The 22498-nt window shown below is 37.2% G+C and overlaps 1 protein-coding gene across 2 annotated transcripts in view; it reads right to left on the reverse strand.

The window, feature by feature from the left end:
- The window catches only part of Igf2bp3 (insulin like growth factor 2 mRNA binding protein 3), a 141442-nt gene that overhangs the window by 81595 nt on the left and 37349 nt on the right, over positions 1-22498 (reverse strand). For both annotated transcript variants that reach the window (XM_047561025.1, XM_047561024.1), the window contains exon 3: positions 13580-13628. In XM_047561025.1, coding sequence (XP_047416981.1) covers positions 13580-13628 — 49 coding nt within the window. The remainder of the gene's footprint in view (positions 1-13579; positions 13629-22498) is intronic.

Raw genomic sequence — 22498 nt, forward strand, 5'->3', positions numbered from 1 at the left:
TGGGGTTGTGGCTCAGTGGTAGAACCCTTGCCTGGCATGTGTGAGGCCCTGGGTTCAATTCTCAGCACCACATATAAATGAATATATAAATAAAACTAAAGGCCCATCAACTAAAAAATATTTTTTTAAAAAAAACGAAGTATATTTGGCAATGTATGGAGACATTTTTAATGGTTACAACTTGGGAAGGCAGAGATCTGCTGGAATCAAGTGGATAGAAGGCCAACTGTGCTACTAATGAATCTACACAACACAAAGATCTGTCTTTAAGAAACATGTCAGCTATTACAATATCGTCTCAAAATGATACAAAATATACTTACTATGGATGCATTAATCAAAAGCTGGAGTGATATTTAAGTGCAGATAAAGTAGAATTGAGAGCAAAGAAACAGCATGGATAAAGAATGACATTACATCATAAGAAAAGGGTCAATTTACCTTTGAAAACATAGCAATACTAAATGTATATGGACTTAGCAACAGGGTTTCAAAATACAGGAAACAAAACTGACAAGAGCTGGTAAGAACAACACTCTAATCCATGATTATAGTGAGAATTTCAATATTCCACTCTCAGGAAGGAATAGGACAAGTTAACCAAAAATCAGTAAGTACACAGAACTGAATAGCATCAACCAACTGGAATTAACCTTTACAGAACACACCACCCAGTAACATGAGACATCCACAGTGACAGATTATAACTATCTCAAAACAGATATTCACACAACAAATATTAACAGATTTTCAAGAATTATAAATATACTAATGTTCACTAACCATAACAGAATTAAAAGTCATAGATAATAGGAATATCTCCAATCATTGGAAAACTAAATACATATAACTTAAGAGGGAGAAAAAAAAAAAAAAATCAGTGAAACCAAAGGTTGGTTTGGGGTTTTTTTTGTTTTTTGGGGGCGGGGGGATGAAAGATGGGTAAACCCCTTGGCAAGACTGACGGATTTAAAAGAAAGGGAGAGCAAGAGGACAAAAATTACCAGTGTCAGGTCTGAATAATGAGTATCACTACATCCCTCAAAGGAATTTAAAGGTTACTAAGGGAATATTATCACAAAACTTTATGCATCTCTATTCAACAATCTGAATAAAACAAGTCAATTCTTCAAAAACTAAATTGCCAACATTATTCAAGATGAAATAATCAGAAGATTCTTATTAACTATTGAAGAAATAGTTTTAACTTAAAACAAAAAAACAGGTTTTGAAATTCTTTGCTCTGCTGATTTCACTAGGAAATTCTATCAAACATTTAAAGCCATAAAACTAATCAGTATAATAACTAAAGAACAAACACATTCCAACCTTTTTTTTTTCCCCTTCTTCTGTGTGATGCTGGGCATTGAAGTCAGGGTCTTACATATACTAGGCAAGTTCTCTATTGCTGAGCTATACCCCCAACACCTCCCGTTGTATTTTGAGGCTGTGTTACCCTGGTAACAAAATCAAAGGCAACAGAAAAAAGTATTCATGAATAGACAAGTCCTCCATTTGTTGACAAACTGAATCAAGCAATATATGAAGAGAGTAAAACACAACAAAGTACAATTTATATGGTAGGAATTCAAGGTTGGTTCAATATTTGAGGAATATTATTCATCATAATAGCCTAGAAAAATTACATATTAATTTATGCAGAAGCAGCATTGGAAACAATCCAACACTCATCATATAGACTGTCGGCAAAAAGGGAATAGAAAGAAGGCATTATCTTCAACCTGATAATCTACAGGGAAATCTGCTGCTAACATTTTACTTAAGGGCAAAGACAATATTTTTTCCACAAAGATTGAGAAAACAATAAGGATCGTTGGTTCTCACTGGGGTCCTAGTCAATGCTTAAGCAAGAAAAGAATGGAAAAGAAAAAATAAAATTGCCTCTTTGTAATGATATGATTAAGTAGCAAATTCTAAACAATGTATTTTTAATAACCCAAACTTTTAGAACTAATGTTAGTTTAGGAATATCAAAGGATACAAGTCAATATACAAAAATCAAACAAATCTCTCTATATTAAATACCAACAATTGAAAATCAAGAATATTTGTCCATTAGCATAGCTACTATCTCCCCAAACAAAAATAAATGCTGACAAATATATGGAGAAATTAGAAGTTATACACTATTAGTAGGGATGTAAAATGGTGCAGCTTCTATGGGAAATAGTTTGGTAGTTCCATAAACAAAAAAAAAAAAAAAAAAAAGTGGGAATGGGGGTGTAGCTCAGTAGTAGAGCTCATACCTAGCATGCAGAAGGTCCTGGATTTTAGTCCCAGCATTGCAAAAAAATATTAAAATTAGAAATATGAAAATTGCAAGCCAGGTACAGTGTGTGCATTGTGGTCTCAGCTACTTGGGAAGCTTAGGAAGGAGGATCAAGTGAGCCCAGAAATTCAAGGCCAGTCTGGACATTAATAGCAAGACCATGTCTCCAAAAATAAAAAGAATTGGTAAAACACCCAGCAATTCCACTTCTGGGAATATACCCCCAAGAAATGAAAGCAGGGTCTTAAATAGATATTAGTTCACCAATTTCACAGCAGCATTATTCACGATAACCAAAATGTGGAAGCAAACCCATGTCCTTGGAGAGATAAATGGATAAACCAACTGTGGAATATCCATGTAATAGGATATTGTTCATAGCTACTTAGTATGACCCACTACTTATTTACATCACGGCATTAATTAGACTCAAATTCTCATTTGATTCATTTCAAGTGCTCTCTGTTAATGTTTACAAGAAATAAAATCTTATATGTGGAATTAGTAGCTTTGTATAAATATAATTGTTTTTAAAAATAAAATATTAAAAACCAGAAAATGGAAGGAAAGAGTCTGAGGGAGGATAGAGAAGAGGAAGAAGTAGAGTCCTTTTTACCTCATATTCCTAACTTCAGTTTCATTTCACCACAGGGTTGTTTTATTTTGTTTTTACATCTTTTTTTTCAGTTTATGCTATTTTGTTATCTACATGGTTCATGAATGATTCCTTCCAAATAATGACTGTTCTTCTAGATAAGGTATATGGTTATAATTCAACTTGTTATTCTACCACTCATTCTTTCAAAACGTGCCAAGTGAATCCCCACACTGAGGATACTCCAGTGAACAGTCCCCCCTCCAACGAAGCTCTCCTTCTCACACTTAGGATGTTATTTGGCCACAGAAAATAGCAAGTGTACAGGTAAGTGTCTTGAAAGCCCCTACAAGTTTGGAAAGTAAAGAACTATGAAAATCCCATGCATTAAAAAAAAAAAAAAAAGGATAAACGTTTTTAAAATACCCTTTTTAAATGAGTGCTCTGTTGAATGTTTGGTCATGTAGCACTGATATCTGGAAAACAACTATCTGATTTCCTAGCCCCAAGCAATTAACTTCTTTTCCTCCTAGGCTTCATACATGGATTCTCAATTAGTCCTAATTGTCAACCTGAACTTTGAACAAGTATAGGATCATGTAAAAAACTGCTTAGTCTGGAATGGTGGTGCACACTTGAAGTACCAGCTACTTGAGAGGTAAGGCAGAAGGATCCCTTGAGCCTAGGAGTTTGGGGCCAGCCCGGGCAACATAGTAAGACTCAAGTCTCTTACTAAGGTGGGGAAGGGAGCTCGGCCCAAAACACAGGTGAGAAATTTACCAATTATTTCTTCTTGAATTGACCATGAGCGCAATGCTACTGAAACCAAGGTCCTCTCATTTATGATGAGCACTTAAGATAATGGTAGTGTGTTGTTGGTAGTTTTGCATAATCCAAATAGAAAGGACTAAGTATATTCACTTGAGAAGTTAGAGAACTCACATGCAGACTCTGAAATTGAAAGAACAGTTTCACAATTTAGCACTAACGCAGAATCCCAAAATTGCCAACCCTGCACCTTCTAAGCAGGTTAAAGCTTGAGAAGATAAAGCAGAAGCTGCTGGTGGGTCATTTCTTATGGATGGTTGTACCTACATGTTATTTTTCTCCATTTATATATGAGCTGCTGAAAAAGGTTGAATGAAGACTGAATCCTCTACAGGAAGGTGGCCAAGGGTACAGAAAAGAAGACCAAAAGAAGCATCAAGGAGGAAGCACCTAAGGACACTTGGGGTCCTTTGGTCAGAAGGGAGAGGAAGACTACAAGACCAAGCCAGTGTGACTTCAGCAGTACTGAAGTCCATAGAGAAGGCAAAACAAGACTTTGAGAGGAAAAGAAATTTGGCTTTAGATACCTCAAGTTTAAATAGACATCCAAGGGTACATTTACTTTCGAGCCAGAAACAAAAATGCAATAGAGACAAGTGAAATTTGAGATGGTTTTTAAAAGGGAACAGGGAAATGTTCACACTTACAAAGAGGAAAGTACATGCCAGAGAATGACGGAGAGAACAACCAAGATTGAGACCACAGGGAGAGGAACCAAGGACATAAACATGACACAAAGGTGAACCACAAGGAAAGGCAGTGATCTGACCTCATGAGGGGCATTATCACTCCATGACCTTTCAACACCATTTCTCGAACAGCCAGGGCAGAGCAGCAGAGGGCCAATCCTAGTCTTTTGGGACAGGAATGCTCAAGATAAACCTGGGACTTCATGGACCACAAAATTAATGAAGCTAATAAATACTGAGGTAGCATCAAAAGAACACTGGCACTAACTGGAAGTTAACAAGGTCCTCTTAGGATAATGTAAATGCCAAGAGAATGAATCCAATAATACTAAAATCTGTAAGACTAGAATGTATACACAAACTCACTGGTATCCTTCTAGAATGCCAAGACACCCAAAAGGGCAGGAGAAGGTAGGGTATCAAGCATTTGTCCCATTTCTTTTATACAAACTATACCTCAGAATATTCTAACAACTACTGAGAACAAATTCCCTCTTTACAAATGTATTCCAGGTAACAATGAAGAAATGGAGCTCAAATATTACTAGTCCCTGCAACCACACAATAAAGAAATCTAAGCAATGATCAATGGCATTTCACATCACAAAGAGGCAGACACTACATACCTCAAAATGAAAGAATACATACCACCTACCACTTTGTCTTGTCAAAATGAACTAAAAGCAAACTTGTATATAAACCAAGCCCACCAAGCATCAGAGGAATGTGTTAAGTAACCACGTGTGGATATAGTTCAGCAAAATAATGTAGAGCATTCTACAGAATAAATCAACTTCAACAAACATGGGTGGCAGGGGTGTGAGGGGGAGGGTTGGGTGCAATGGTACACACCTATAATCCTAGTGACTAGGGAGGCTGAAGCAGGAGGATCGTGAGCTCAGCCTCAGCAACGTAAGCAATACTGTGTCTGCAAATAAAAATTTCAAATGGGCAGGGTATATCGTTCAAACCCCAGTACTGCATGGGGGAAAAAATGATGGGGGGCAGGGCAAGAAAATAGTGTACTGATGAAATGATATGAAACAGACTAACCAAAAAGATCAAAGATTTTTTTGCCAGGCATAGTGCATGCCTGTAATCCCATCAACTTGGGAGGCTGAGGTAGGAGGATGACGAGTACAAAGCCATAATCAATAACTTCGCAAGATCCTGTCTCAAAATAAAATAAAAAGGGCTAGGGATGTGTAGCTAGGTGGTAAAGTGTCCCTGGGTTCAATTCTTGGTACTGGGGGGGGGGGGGGGGGGGACAGACTGACTGACTTCTATGGATTGAATTGTGTCCTCCAAAAAATTCATGATAAAGTCTTAATTCCCAGTACTTCCAAATGTGACCTAAAGAGGCATTAGGGTGAACATAACTGGTCCTTATAAAAAGGGGAAGTTCAGGAACAGACACAGCACACACCAAGAAGGTTACACCACAAAGACCAGAATTGTGCTGCCACAAGCCAAGGAACTATCAGAAAGCCAAGGAGAAACTTTAAATAACTCCTTCCCTCATGGCCCTGAGGAGGGGCCCACCCGTGGACACCTCAGCTTCCCTGACTTGAGTTTCCAAAACCATGACACAGTGAGTTTCTATTGTTCAAACCTCCCAGTTTATGCAATTTTGTTATGGCAGTCCTAGAAAATAAGACAGAGTATCATTTAGGGATACGTACTAAAGTCTTTAGTCGATATAACATTTAGGATTTGCTCCAAAACAACCTAGAGAAGGAAGACAAGTGTAGATATGCAAATAAAAGAAGACTGGCCACCATATATTGTTAATGGTTATAACTGGGTTTCATTCACTTATTTTTATGTTTGATTTTTTTTATAATAAAAAGTTGTAATAAAAAGTATGAAGAGGGCTGGGGTTGAGGCTCAGTGATAGCCTAGCACGTGTGAGGCACTGGGTTCAATTCTCAGCATCACATATAATTAAAGGTCCATTGACAACTAAAAAAGTGTTTAAACAAACAAACAAAAAAAAAAAACCATGAAGACCCTTAAGATTAACTGAAGGGAAAAAAAGCAAATAAAAAATAATAATAATAAAATAAAGAAAAAGAAAAACTCCCACAACCACAGAACTACAGAAGGATGACAAATGTCCAGGGAACAGAGCACGAGGTCTTGGAAAGCTCATGGAGATAGCAGGCAGGAACCAGAAATACTTGCTTCACATGCCTTGTCATTGGGAAACTGGAATTCCCCCGCACACCAGTCACTAAATCATTTCTAAGAAAGGTCTGACCCATCCCATAGCAGCCACGCACAAAATACCCTACTGACCACAATTCCCTAAACACCAGAGTTTTCCAGCAACACTCATCACTCCTTAGTCTTTCCTCCAGACCTGAGGAGGATGCCATTTCTGTCAGGTTCCCTGTCAAACTTTCAGGGGCATATTCAAAGTAAATTAGTGACAACAGCAAGAAAGAGAAACTTATGTTTTGGGGGAAGTTTCCTGATAGAGAAACCTGATAATGGGCTGGGTATGTAAATCAGTGGTAGAGCACTTGACTATACGTGCCAGGTGTGGATTTGAACCCCAGTGCTATTTTATTGTTGAACAACAAAAACAAAACAGGACAGAAACTCTGACGACCTCCACTACATGACCTGGACACTTGAGTTACTTCACATCTCTGTAACTCAGTGGTCTCATCTGTCAAGTGGGGAAATAGGATGATTGTGAAGATTAAAATAGGTCACTCTGGTTGGGGCTGGGCCTCAGTGGTAGAGTTCTTGCCTAGCATGTGTAAGGCACTGGGTTTGATTCTCAGCACCACATGTAAGTAAAATAAAGGTCTGTCAACAACTTAAAAAAAAAAAAGTATTACATATGCTGTTTGCCTGGAAATTAAAAAATAAAACAGTTCACTCCAGTGTCCAGCACCTAAGTGCTCAGTGTTACCATCTGTCATGTGCTCAAAGTCAGGCCACTGTGAAGAAGAAAATCACCACCCACACATCCACTTTATTATCTGCTTCTACTTTAGAGCTCTAACTTGTATCCTTCAGCGTTTATGGGTTATTTCTAATATTTTAGATCAGTGATTTCCATTACTTCTTGCTCAGTTTAAGGTTCACGTCAACTCCCGTCTTTGCACATTTTCTTCTGTTTGATTGAGTTAAAGTACCTCGTGTTGTCAGCTTCATACTGTCAATTTCACTTAAAATGCTCTGTCTCATGCAGTTTCTACCTAGCATTAATTCCTGTAACCATCATGGAACAACTAGCATCTGATCACAGTGCTGAAAAGCAATCTACAGTTGGACAGAAGAACAACAGCTTCTACTATACAGACGTCGATGTCCTCCACTCACCCTGTCTCAATCTCTTCACCTGCAAGTCACCCCACTGACCCCCAACCCTAGGCAGTCTTCTCATTCTCAGCTCACATTCATCCAAGGCTTAGTGTGAATTTTCTCCGAGCGATTTTATGTTAACTATGGTATTATTTCCCATCCCTAAAATAGGTAACATGAATCACTATTTTCCCGCTTGTTTCCTTATTTCTCCTCAATAAGGTCTCCTCAGTTTCCCTTTTTCTGCCAGAGCCTGGCTTAATGACATCGCTATTTCTACTCCTAACAGTACAGCCTGACCTCCTTAGAAGGGAGGTTTCCTGCATTCAATCTTTCTTCCTATAGTCAGTTCACACAGACAGGAAACAGACTTCCTTGAGATGTTACCAACTTTAAGAAGCCGTTATTAATCTTATATAAATTCCTGACCTCTACAATTCATCCTCATTAAATAATCTTCTAAATTCAACATGGATGACATAATTTCTCCGTTAAAAGTACTTGCTTCATCTCACACGAAGACGATCATTTTCTAAGGTTTCTACCTTATAAAGAGCATGTGTTTTGATTTAGCCTGAAATGTGGGCATCCTTCCAGTGCCCTGGGCATTTTAACCAGAGTGGGTGGCTGATGTGAAGGTGACTCTCAGGGAGGCTCTGATGCCCTTCTCTAGGACTGCTTGCTATTCGTGTAATACCCTTGCCCACACTAGGGAAGAATAAATTGCTTTTAACTGTGAAAGAAGCCAAGGGTGTCTTAACACTCTATAAGTCAACCTTCTCGGAACCCTTGCTGGGTTCAAAGGTAACAAGTCAAACACTGAGGTGTTCTGTTAGGGCAATTCTAGGGTCCCACAGAAGGGGAGGCTTTTAAGATTTCCTATAAGATCCAATGAGTTGCAAAAATTGCTTCAAGTGCAGAAAAAAGCAATAAAAAGACCTTTAAAAGAACAATCATTAACCCATTAAGTTCCAAGTTTTCAACTCTGCAAATATTTGCGTTTAATAGATTAACATTTGTTACTCAGTTTAAGTTTTTATAGATGTTCCAAATCCAGGATAATGGAACAAAATGGGTTAAGATAACTCTGCACATGGGGTAGGGGCAGGGAGTAATATTTTATACTGCAATTTTCATGTGGACCCTTGGTATTTCATTGTTAGTATACCAGTTGCTTGCCTCCCATGTCAAGCAGTGCCTAACCCATTGGCATGTCAAAAGCCTGGATATAATCTGAAGAGTCTTCGACTATAAAGAGCACCCCTTATTCCACTGGTGGGCTCTAAAGGTAACTTCATTTTTTTTTTTTTTTTTTTTTTTTTTGTAATGGGGATTAAACTCAAGGGCACTCAATCACTGAGCCACATCCCCAGTCCGTTTTTTGTATTTTACTTAGAGGCAGGATCTCACTGAGTTGTTTAGCGCCTCATTGTTGCTGAAGCTGGCTTTGAACTCGAGAGCCTCCTGCCTCAGCCTCCTGGAGTCACTGACAACTTCCACTTTCTTAATCACACCACACAACACATATTGTAGAAAAAACTTACACTGTTGAAACCTCTTCAGAATTTCTTCCTAACATATTTATCTTTCAAGTCAACTAAGTCCAGGAAAAATCAAATATCCAGTTGTTGAGGTAAAGTCAAAGAACAGTCTAGGTTTTCCAAAAAGATTGTGATTTGCATTCCCCATTAAGTACTTGTCAGACAATATATTCAAATCTTCATCTTGGAAGATATAGTCATTTCAGTCACGGGCAACATCAGGGCCTCATCAGCAGATAAAATCTTACAATACAGGTGATGACCCATACCTCACATTGTTTTTCCCCACCAATGAACTCTGGAAATATCACTCTACCCGTTTCTGTCACTGACCCAAACAAGAGGATGTTACTTGCTCATTAGTTACTCTATGACCATTTCATTTACATACTTAATGGGTTGAACAGTTCACTTCAAAGGAGGTATGGCCTTAGGCATTCACTGAGTACTTATTAGGAATCTTTATTATTTTGATTGGACAGTAAATGTAAGAAAATATGATTAGGAAAGTTTTTTTTCTTTTTTCTAGAATTTGAGGTTTTTTTCTTCTTTTTTTTTGACGTGAAGACATGTCTTAAATTTAAGGAATGGGGGCTGGGGTTGTAGCTCAGTGGTAGAATGCTTGCCTAGCATGTGTGAGGCACTGGTTCAATTCTGAGCACCGCATACCAACAAATAAAGCTTCATCAACAACATATATATACTTTAGAAAATGGGAACCCACTTAGAAGTTGAGTACATTGTAAGAAAAAGGATCATCAAGGATGTTTTAAATCAAGTATTCTGCTAGGACTTTATCACAGCGTCCGCAACCATGATGTTCAATGAAGAGGGGCTTCCTCAAGCCTTCACCTGTTCTCTCATTGGTCCAGGTAGGAGGTGGGGGTAACTGAGGTTTTAACCTACCACTGAGCTTTTCATTTTTATTCCCAGCCTTTTTTAAGTCAAGACAGGGTCTCACTAAGTTGTCCAGGTTGGTCTGCAACTTGGCAATTCTCCTCAACCTCCTGAGCACCTGGGATGGCAGGTGTGTGCCATGTGCCTGGCTACAAATCTATTCAAGTCCCTCAGGCAAAAGTGTGCGGAATAGTTTTCTCCCATTTCCCAACTGTATTTCACATATTTGGTGACAAACCTAATTCTCAGAAGGGCCTTCAAAAAGTTAGTTTCTTCATATCATATCTTTATCTGCCATAAACACTTGGGTAGAGAGACATTCAGTCAAGCCAGTGTCCAAAAGTGATTTACCATCAACCGGAACTAAATAGTCAGAATCAAAATGCCGTCTGTAAAAATAAAAAAATAAAAGAAACCACTTGGTTTCTTGCTGAATGCACACAGTATCCAAGATATGCTACCCAGAGAACCTGAAAGGATCTCCTCCTCAATCAATACTTGGTAGTATAAAGATGATGAGAAACAGAAGTAGGGTTGGGAGAGTAGATCAGCAGTAGAGTGCTTGCCCAGCAGGTGTGAGGCCCTGGTTTCAGTCTCCAGAATAACAGTAATAATGAGGATGACAAAAGTAAAGACAAGTGGTATAAACTTAATAGTCCAGCTACAAATCTTAAACGCCACAGCACTGTGACCTCACATGTGTTTCTGCATGGTCCCAGATTCTGTGGTCCCTTCAGTGACCTCATAGAAGATGGCTTATGATGACCAGCAGAATGGGAAGGGGGCTGTCTTCCACTTCCAGGTTAGAACTTTGGATGGATATTAAGCTCTAATTGCAGAACCACTCTTGGGTTTTGTGAAGCTGAGTCAGGGCTCTGTGCACACTTCTCCTTTCCCAGCTGTTCCCTGTTAGTTTCTGCAGACAGAAGGCACTGGAGGGAGACCAAAAAGCAGAGTGGAGGGAGATAGGACATGTGCTCTCCTGTTTGTAAACTGTTCCTTTTCAGCACTGCACTGCTTTAAGGGCTGTAGTGTGCATGATCCTTTTTTAAGTGGCTACATTAGAAATGAGGAAAATGAAGCTCGAAGAATTCTAAAAACATATTCAGAGATCACGTAACTAGACCAACCAACTAGAAAGTAGTAGAGCCAGGATATAATGCCAAGACTTACTCCCAAAGCTACCATGTTTCCTAGAAAACAACACTAAGTCTTCTTCAAGGTACTCCCAGCTGTTCCACAGGCCTATTTACACTGCTCACAAGTGACTCACTGAAGTCATGTGCTTACTTTTTTAGCTTCCTAAATCTTATTAGGTTCCCTTCCCTTTTTCATTGCTACACTTATCTGCAAACAGTATCATTTGTCCTGTGGAATGTACCATTTTCTGAACTTGGCTATTTGTTTCTTTAAGGCATCATTCAATCTTCCCTCCAACATCAGTATTTCTTGTAAAATCAAAGTTAAATTGAAAAAGAATCTAGTCAAACCCCTTTTTCAGGCAAGACTATTTGGTCTATGGTACTATGTATTTTCTACTCCATCAAGTGAGGAGGTACATAGTGTCTGGTTGTTCTTCTTTCTGCGATCCTGAGATAAATCAGTGGATTCAAAGCCTAATCCTTCCATTATAACAGGAATCTGGAACTGTAAGTGCAAAATTACCACAGTCTACAGTAAGGCTTAGGCATAAGACAGCTAGCATACCCACTATGATGGTATAAATAATGACATATAAAGTGACCTTCCTCCAAAAAGAAATAATAAATGGTGGTCACTCAAGTCTTCAATAAAAGGAAACACTTAACAGCTCATCCTACTCCTAAGAGGTCCTTAATAAATTTCCTTTGGTGATCAATATATTAATTAATAAATATTTAAAAGGGGGTCAAAAGTGAAGAGTTCCAAAATCTAGTTCCAAGCTTTTTCTATGTTCTTCCTTAATTATTTTAATCTTGTGCCCACATTTGTCCATTTGAAAATGAAGATGTCACCAACTGGTGGTACCTCAAAAGACTATGGAGAAGTTAAAACAAATTAAAGAAAATTAGGTTCAACAAATAAAGATTTGTTTTTATAAATTAGATTTTACTCAGAATGAGGGAAAAGCTTGAGAAGCCACAAATTAAATTTGGATACTATGAATGAATTAAAAGAAAACTCTGTCACTAGCCTATAGTAGATAGGTGAGTTATTGGCGCATTACACTTAATATTGGCTGCAACTATTAGACTATTTCATTAAAGGTACATTATATTACATGTAATTCTTGAATAGAATATCATACTAAATTACATTTTAAAACCATATTTAATATGGCTCATCCTCGAATAAGGGTATCAAACAACTAATCCTGATACCATGACAATGGATTTGGGGACCCATTCCCCAAGCTACTGAATGCCCTAAGAAACATTAATCTAAAACAGAAAAATGTAGCAGTTTAATCTTTTATACTTTGTAGATAGAAAGTGACATTTTTAATACATAAAATAACTTGAAACGTATTTAGCATATACCAAAAAACCAATCCTTTCCTACAAAGCTTAAATGCAATAAAATTATTCAAAAGATAACACTGTGTAAAACATTCTGAGCACAAATCATTTGTTACCAAACAAGGGACCTTGGGGAATCAAACTGCAAACCTTCATTCCTCAACTCAAAGAAACTTTTTAATCATACTTTGATTTTTCTAAGTGCTCTGGTTTAGTGACCCATCACATGTCACTTCAGAAGACTGACTTGAAACACACAAAACAGTTCTTTTTGATTTTTATATGTGAAATACATAAAAGCCGAGAAGTTTCCCTGCAGCACCTTCTCTAAGGCAGGTTTTAAGAACTTGTAGGATCCATCATCTGGAAGTCAAGTGACATTTTCTTTGATCTCTTCATCTACTGGTGCCTCAAATTCTCACCATGACATCATTACTACAATTTGGAAGATGCTGACACAGGTTATCTAACTATGCTACATAGTTTGAGTTTATACATCATTGCTATAGTGCCACCATCTGAGCAAAAGGAAGCAGAATAACATTTCAAAATAAAGTATAAGTAGTACTATTCATCTTTTAACAATTGCCAAGGAGGGAATTTCATAGTTAAATACAAACTCACTAACTAGGGAAAAAACCAACAAGATTCTGTCCAGATAGGATGACGGAGAGAATCTGGTAATTCAAGATTATCTATTTTTTTTTTTTTTTTTTTTTTTTTTAGTATTTCCAAGATGGGATTTGTAAAAGATAAAACCATATCATTAGGAAGAAAAACGCACACCAAGACATAAGTCATAAGAGAAGGATTTTGTATTCTAGCATACTGGAGAGTTGAAGGAAGGAGAAAAATCTCTGAAAAAACTAACAGTAGTAGACTTCAATATTTGGGATCTTTAATTCAAATAGAGAAATTCTTACCTCCCACTGCAAATGAGGCGGGATATTTCGTATCTGAAGTTTCCGAATCCTGCAGAAGAATTAAAAAAAATTATAAGGGAAAAAAGAAATGACATTAATAGCCAACATGAAAGTTTAGAAACTACATGAGATACCAATTTCTTATTAGCTATACATCAACATATAATGAGAAAATGTAGCCCAAGAAGGTTAATTGTAAGATGCATATTGAGACCATTTGGAGATCTAACATTATTGGATTATTATGACATATTTTCAAAGTCACTAAAACTGGCAGAAAAAATGTTTGAAAAACATTTCATCTAATGACTGTATTCAAAATTCAAACACTTTCTCCTAAAATTAAGCCTCCCAGGACACACAGTCCAGATATGTTTTTCTCAGATAGCAGCCAAGGGGCCCATGAATAGAATTCAGGGAATTCAGAATTGGGGGTGAGGGGTGAGAATTACATGTTTTCACTACCCTCTGATGAAAATTTAACACTTTATTCAATTATGAATGTTGGAAATAAATCATGGAATTGTAATACATGTAATTTTGACATCAATATAAATCAGGTATTTTCATGTCACATTAAGTTGCTGCAAAACTTTAAATATCTCCACTCACTGTGGTAAGATTCAAAGAAGATTGCTAGAACTCATTACTTACATTAAGCACATATTACTGAGTTTTAAGTTTGCTAACTGTGTTTCAAAATTGTTTGTTTCACTTATAATCCCTATATATTTCATACATTTAAAAAGATCCTAAGAAGAGGTGTATAGGTTTCAAACTGCCAAAGGAATCCATAGTGGAGAAAAATTTTAAGAATCCCCACCTTAATACAAATGCCAACATGCACACACACACACACACACATGTGAAGGAACAAAGTGTTATCAATTATTTGAGACTGTACTAGAGATGCCACAAACCAACTACCCCCTTAGAAGTGAAAGAAACTTTTAGTCAACTATTAAAACCAGTAAAAATTTTGTGGAATCAGGTCTCTCTGGCCACATTAAATATCACCCTAAAGAAATAAAATAATAAAAATAATAACAAAACCTATCAGTTGAATTTGACATCAAGCAAAAAAAGTATACTTCTTCAACTTACAAAATTAGAAACCACAACGAATGTCCCTTTCCAGGTCAAATAATTCACAATTTTGAAGTTCAATGACAAAACACCAATTTACACTAGAGTCAGACTAGTTCTTTGCCTCTTCCCTTTCCCCCAAAACAAAAGAATAAATGCCACAGCTGATGCCTATTCATCTGAAATGACAAGAAAAATGTAGATGAAACAAACTCAAGTATACCTATTCGTATCATTAACTGGATGATGAAAAGGTGAACCACTTTTTTAAAAATATATTTGTAGTTGTTGATGGGTCTTTACTTATTTATATGCAGTGCTGAGAAGTGAATTCAGTGCCTTACACTTACTTGGCAAGTTCTCCACCACTGAGTCCCAACCCCAGCCCAGGAGAACCACTTTCAAATCATTTTTTATGACTAAGCAAAATAAAGTAGATCATCAAGGAACAGTGTACCAAAGAAATAGTAAGGGAAACAAACAAAACACCATCTACTTGGAATTTTCAGATTAAATACAAGTTTGAGATTTGTATAAAAATAACTCACGTGGTCATAATTGTGAACACTGTGGAACAGGGACTAATTTTCTATAAAAAGCTTAAAAGTAACCCTAACAAAAAATGTTCTAATATATAGATTTCAGAATTGTTATATATTACTATAGGTAACATAAAAGTTACACTGTGTAAATATTTACTCTGGATAACTAAGGATGTAAGAACCATTTACCACACATATGCAAATACTAATCTATTTTAATCAAGCATCTGACAGATGATCAGAGGCATATCATTAAAAAACTAAGTATTCACCCCTATTGTAGTTGTTTTGGGAAGTACATATTGTTACCAAAATTTTTTTCCCAGAAACACATAAAATTATACATACAGATTTCAGGTCAATTAACAGGTGATTACTCATATTATAGAAACAAAAATCAATTTTTCAGGAAATTTTTTAAACAGGATACTTTCTGTACATTAAAAGGAATCCATTAGCCCTATTTTCCAAGGAATTTCTACTCAGTCTTCAAAGTGTACATTCAACATTTTTTTACTTGTTGGAAGTTACTCCAGAATAACTAGTTCCCTTAAATGGTTGTCCAGTTTCCATTATCTGACTCTCTCAAGTTCCATTTTAGACAAACATAAGAACTTCCATACATAAGAATTCCAACATAAGAATTTTCATACAGTGGTTTGACATCTAGAATTCCATTTATGCAGAAACTAATCTTAGAGTTTCACCTCTGATTCCTAACCGTGTGCTCCACGCTTTTTTTCTTTTTTTTTTTTTTTTAACATTTTTAGCTGTAGATGGACATGATACCTTTATTTTTTTTATTTATTTTTATGTGGTGCTGAGGATCGAACCCAGTACCTCATGTGTGCTAGGCAAGCGCTCTACCACTAGGTTACAACCCCAGCTCTGTGCTCCACTCCTATCAGTACAAAAGCCAAGACTGAACATGAAAACCAACCAACCTATGTCATAAATGGTACTCACAGAGCACAGAAATATTAACTTCTGCTAAGGAGACCACTTGAGAAACTCTACTCCCCAGCTGTGCTTAAGAAGTTGGCTATACACAATTAAACACTATCACCCACTTCTCTACCACCTCCCACCTGAGCTATTAGAACTAGGTTTTATTTAGATTGATTTAAATATTTAGGAGTCAAGACAATAAATATTGATGTTCTAATTGATTGTTTCTACTACATTATTAAATTATTAAAGCTCAATTCAACCATCAACAAAATAAATTAGTGTTTCACCTCCTCCTTTAACAAATTTAAGTAGGCTGCATGCTCCTTAACAACAGGTAGTAAATTAGACTATCTTGCTCACTGTTGCATTTCAGTCTGGAACAGTGCTCCACACCTGATAAGCACTCCACTGATAGTTAAAATAAAATCTGTTTAACTGTAGAACAGAAAGAAAATCAAAAGATTCACGGATCCACCATCAAGAAACTGCTAACATTTCCAGTGGTTTTCTTACAGCTTATAAAGTGAGAAAAACAACTGCTGCACTTAGGTTTAAGGGGAAAAAACCCTGAATTGCTGAAGTACTTGTATTACTAAAATTAATAAGTCAACATAATCTATGCATAAATTAATCATATGGAATCATAACAAAATTTAAGGATTTTCTCCCTTGAAGGAAAAATGGAATAAAATTCTCAGACTAACAGATAAATTTTTCTTTTTTAATGCTTACTGTGGTTCTGGGAGTACAGCTCAGTGAGATAGCACTTGCCTAGCATGTAGAAGACTGTGGAGTTCATCCCCGGTACCACAAACAAAACAAAATGCCTAAGCACACTTGAATATTAGTTATCATAAAAATTCATTGTGTTATTTACTAAAGCAGATTTAATTACAGGATAAAGAGCCAATAGAGAAGTTCCTATAGATTCTAAAAAGCATCTTCAAGATGTAATTGCTGGGTGGGCTGACTCACATTTGTAAGCCCAATCACTCAGGAGACTGAGAAAGGAGCATCACAAGTTCCAAGCCAGCCTCAGCAATTTAACAAGATCTGTCTCAAAATAAAAATTAAGGAAGGATGGGGATGTAGTTCAGTGGTAAAGTGCCCCTGGGTTCAATACCCAATACCAAACCAAACTTTACTAATTGATGGAATTTATTTGATTTTCTATAAATTTTCAGATCGATACTAAAGTAGAAAAACTAGTAAGATGAGCATCCATATACCATTACCAGCTTCAATTATCAATTATCATCTGAATCTTGTTGATTCTAAACTCACACCTCAGCCAACAAGTCCCATTTACATATCAGGTCATGCTGGAATAAATCAGTAACTATGAAAGATAAGGACCTTATTTCAACATAACTACAACTCCATTATTGTACCTAACAAGGAATTTTTGGCAATCTCTGTTATCAGAATGTTTATTTTCAAATGCCTGGTAACTCTTTTTTCCCAATTTATTTATTCATATCAAGATCTCAACAAGATGCACATATGCACGAAACTAACATGTCATTTAGGTTTATTTAATACAAGAGTTTCCCTACTGTTTTCTTGTCCTCTATTTGGCAATCCCAAGGTAATAAATCCTAGTACCTAATTCTGGATTTTACCTATTGCATCAAGGCGGAAAAACAGGGTATAGCAAAGCTGCTTTCTCATGGTGTTCGAGAACTAGAGAGCTAGTAAGAGCACATGCAAGCTGGGTGCCAGGAATGAGACACACCCTCTTGTGACCCACTTCCTCCAACAAGGTGACACTGGACAGTTTCCACTGCCTCCCCAGTAACACCAAATATGAATCCTTCCATGGATTAATCCAGAGCCCTCCTAATCCAATCACTTCCCCAAATTCCCGGCTCTGAACATGACTGCACTGGGACCAAGCCTTTAACACACGAGCTTTGGGGGACACTCTAAACTGTAACAGATGTTTTTGCGTCATGTATCACATACTCTCCCCCCTGATTTCATCCACAGCTGTGGTGGACAGTCCCATGCACACTGAAGTTATCATGCCTCCTTTCAAACCAAAGCACACACCTTACACATCCCTTTTTTAACCTCTGAGCTTTCTCTAAAGCTTCAGGAGGCTAGGAGCAGCCCAGAAACATAGCAGAGATGAAATTCTTAAGAACTATTCACAATAAATGGGGGTAGGTGTGGGGAGGAATGCCAGTAAATAAACTCCCAGTCTTTCATATGGATAAATCTGGGAGGTAGCTGTACATTTCTCTAAGGTCCCATTTCCTTACAGCAAACTCAATAAAGCACCCCACTGGATTTGCTAATTCCCCATTTCACTCTCCCCATCCTGATTCCTACTCCTTAAAATCATCTCCATACAGAACCAGTTTCACACCAAAACCTTGTCTCTGTCTCAACTTCAAGGAGTCCTGCCACGAACAGAGGTGCACACCTGTAATACCATCAAGTCCAGAGGCTGAGACAGGGTAACAAGTTCGAGGCTGGCCCAGGCAACTTAGCAAGACCCTGTCTCAAAATAAGAATTAAAAATGAGCCAGACGTGGTGGCACACATTGTGATCCCAGCTGTTTCAGGGGCTGAGGCAGGAACATCACAAGTTTGAAGCTAGCCTCAGCAACTTAGCAAGGCCCTAAGCAAGTTAGCAAGACCCTATCTCAAAATACAAAATGAAAGGGGCTGGGGATGTAGCTCAGTGTTGGAGTGTCCCTGGGTTTAATGCTCAGTACTGAAGAAAGAAAGACATCTTTCTTACTTTTCACAATGTATCTTAGTGTCCTGGCATTGTTCAAAGGTAACCAATGTTTTAGTGTTGCTGTTGATGTCATTGTTTTTAGAGTTCAAAGCTTATGTAATTATGATTCTTTTTTGTTGTCTAATTAGTTATACATGACAGTAGAACCCATTTTGACACATTGTACACAAATGGAGCATAACTTATTCCTCGGACTGTATATGATGCTTAGTCACACCAGTAGTGTAATCATACTTGTAAATAGAGTAATAAAGTCTATCTCAGTTTACTGTCCTTCCCATCCCTGTAGCCCCACCCCTCCCCTCCACACAACCCAAAGTTCCTTCATTCTTCCCTACTCCTCTCCACTACGGATCGGCATCTGCTTATCAGAGATGTTTTTGTTTTTTCATTCTCCTGAAATTACAGATTCATAAATATCATATGTATTAATCCATTGTATTAAATCTTTCTGATGCTCAAACTCCCCAGTAAACGGCCCCTTTATGTTGGTTCCTGTATCTTTCCACATGACTAGTTTGAGAGTTATTTTGCTTTATGCTATGATATTTCAGGTTAAATTTATACATTCCTTGCTCCCATCTGCAATCAACATTATCTACATGGAGCATTATCAGAAGAACATAGAAACTGCAATCTAGTCACTAGAGTTGCTCATCCTTTTTGGATTGGTCATTGCTCCACAATTAGTGGTAGGAAATGCACATTTTGTTTGGAACAGAAATAAAACAGGCATTCAGTACTGATTATTTCTAATTCAAATTTTAGATTACTAGGGTTTTGCTAAAAGTCTTTGTTATCTTCATCTTTTCTTCCACTGGTAAAATTGACATAAGAAAGAATATAAACAAAAAAATACTTCATGTATATTACCTCATTTAACCTTAACAGATTTGTATAGACCCGCAAACAAAGGCAGAAGTAGTTTGACTTGCTTACGTACACAAGTTCATTAGTGGCAGGCGGGGTCAGAATCTACTTCTGGTTATTCTGGCTCCAGAGTGTAACCTCTTAACCACACTATATCAGTCTTACTAATTTCACTTACAATCCAACTAATAGCATAACCACATTAAAAACCTCAGTAAAAAGTACAGATTGCAAGTAATGTTCAAGGTAAAAGAGATGCTAATCCTAAGCAAAATTTTCAACTTACCCCTTAGCTTTAATTTTTTTTTTAGTTGTAGATGAACACAATACCTTTATTTTTATGCAGTGCTGAGGATCAAACCCAGGGCCTCACATATGCTAGTAAAATGCTGTACTACTGAGGTACACCTGCAGTCCACCCCTTAGCTTTAAACCTGACAGTCGTAATTTATGTACTGCAACCTATTATTGAAATTACATGGAGAAAGTTATTCGAATTGAGCATCTCTAACCTTAAATCTAGAACACTTCAAAATCTGAAATTTTTTGACCTCTAACATGGCACCAAAAGTGGAAATTCCCACATCTGACCTTATGTGGCAGGTCAGTCAAAACAAATGCACTGAAAATATTGCATAAAATTACCTTCAACCTATAAGGTATATATAAAACATAACTAAATTTTGTGTTTAGACTTGGATTCCATGCCCAAGATAATTCATTATGTATATATACAAATAGTGTAAAATTTTTAAAACTCTAAATCCAAAACGTTCCTGGTCCCAAGCACTTCAAATGAGGGATCCTCAACTGTATATTTATACCAAGAAAGGAAGAAGAAAGGAAGGCAACTATGCTAAAAACTGAGCTACTCTTCTGCTTTAAGAGTTTATGGGGCTGGGGAGATAGCTCAGCTGGTAGAGTGCTTGCCTTGCAAGCACAAGGCCCTGGGTTTGATCCCCAGCACCGCAAAAAAAAAAAAAAAAAAAAAAACTTTATGAAGACTGTATACACAGACATTCAGGTACTGTGAATCTAGTCATTTCATGTGAAGTTCCAATGCAAAACTTGCAACCTTTACATCCAAATGAACTTCAAGTGCTGAAAGTACATTCTCTTGATCTTATTTCTCTGTCTCACCCCTTTCTTTCTACCAATACTCTTAAGAATCAAGTGGAGGGTTGGGGATCAATTCCCAGCACCCCCCCCCAAAAAAAGAATCAAGTGGAACTCTTTCCCACTTCATAGATAAAAGATACTGATGCTCACCCAGTGAGTCACCACTGCTAACACAGACTGAAGGCAGAGAAAGCCAACCCTAACTTGCATCTTGTTCCCCTTGGCCTTATTTCCTTATGCCAAGGATTGGAACATAAGGTACACGTGTGAACTGGTCATTCTCAAATAAAAAGTCATACCACGTAGAGACTAAGAGCAGTACAGTGTGGCCTCTCTGACGTGCCACTTGATGGCACTCCCTACTGGCTACAAACTGTTATTCCAGCTGCCCAACTTACTCAAATCTACGCCCCAGAGGAATTTTTTCAGACTGGAAAAACATAATATTGTTACACTGCAGTTCTATCTATCCCTTATAATTTTACACAGTTAAGAATTAGCTCTTTAAAAAAATTTTGAAAAGGTTCATACTCAAAAATAGGAATATTAACTGGCCACTGTTACCTGGTAAAACTGTGCTTCGATGTTGATTTGGCAATGTCTTACCAAATCCCCTGACAAGAAGTAGTACCTATGACTCAAGAATTTTTTCTTACATCATTTCCTTAGGTAAAGCTGTAACATGTTCAGAGATTTATCTTATAGATAGGGAAAACTAGAGATTCAGGTTAAAGGGGTTCACTAACCAATTGGTTCACTAAACCAATTACAATATACATAACAAAATTTAATGAAGACATTATAAATGTGAAAGAAAAAAGACATTTCATGACAGCATTAAAAAAAAAAAAAAAATTCCACATATATTCCAGCGCTAGGGGTGTACTCACTAGTAGTGTATGCCTAGCATGCACAAAGCTGTGGGTTCAGTCCCCAGTACAAAAAAATAGCCCCACACATTACAAAAATTAACATAGAATACTATTTCATTTAAAAATGAGTTTTAGTACAGTAACAAATATTCATGAGCAGGACAAAGCTCACATACATGTGTGTGTGCACATATTCACCAACATTAAGAAAAATAAGGAAGAGATACTGCACAGACATACAACAGTAAACTCTGGCTGGTAGAATCGTGGGCAACTTTTAACTTCTTTTGGCTTTTGTGTTTTATAATACACTCTACATATTAAGAGGGAAATAATCTATCATAGTCTGTATCATCAGCTCCCCTGAAGTTTTACAACTAGCAAAAGAAAGCACATATTTTAAGTCAGTTTTGAGGAAGATCAGTAAAAATGGAAAGAGCGATCTTGAGATTGAACAGGTAGATTCTAGGTTAGGAATCCCTGTGAAAGACTGAATCATACCTATTGGATTGACAGAGGGTTCCAGGCAACTGTTAAAGGGTTATGTCAGATTCACTGAATATGACTGGTGAAAGGGGAAAGACAGTAGGCAGTCTCCTCAACTGGACAGCAAGTCACTACAAGTGTGGTCTAAGGCCAGCCTCCATTATATTAGAATCATCACAAGAGCCAGGTTCAGTCGCACATCCACCTGTTATCCCAGGGTCTCGAGAGGCTGAGGCAGGAGGAT

This window comes from Sciurus carolinensis, chromosome 8, assembly GCF_902686445.1.
Source record: "Sciurus carolinensis chromosome 8, mSciCar1.2, whole genome shotgun sequence".
NCBI classification, from domain to species: Eukaryota; Metazoa; Chordata; class Mammalia; order Rodentia; family Sciuridae; genus Sciurus; species Sciurus carolinensis.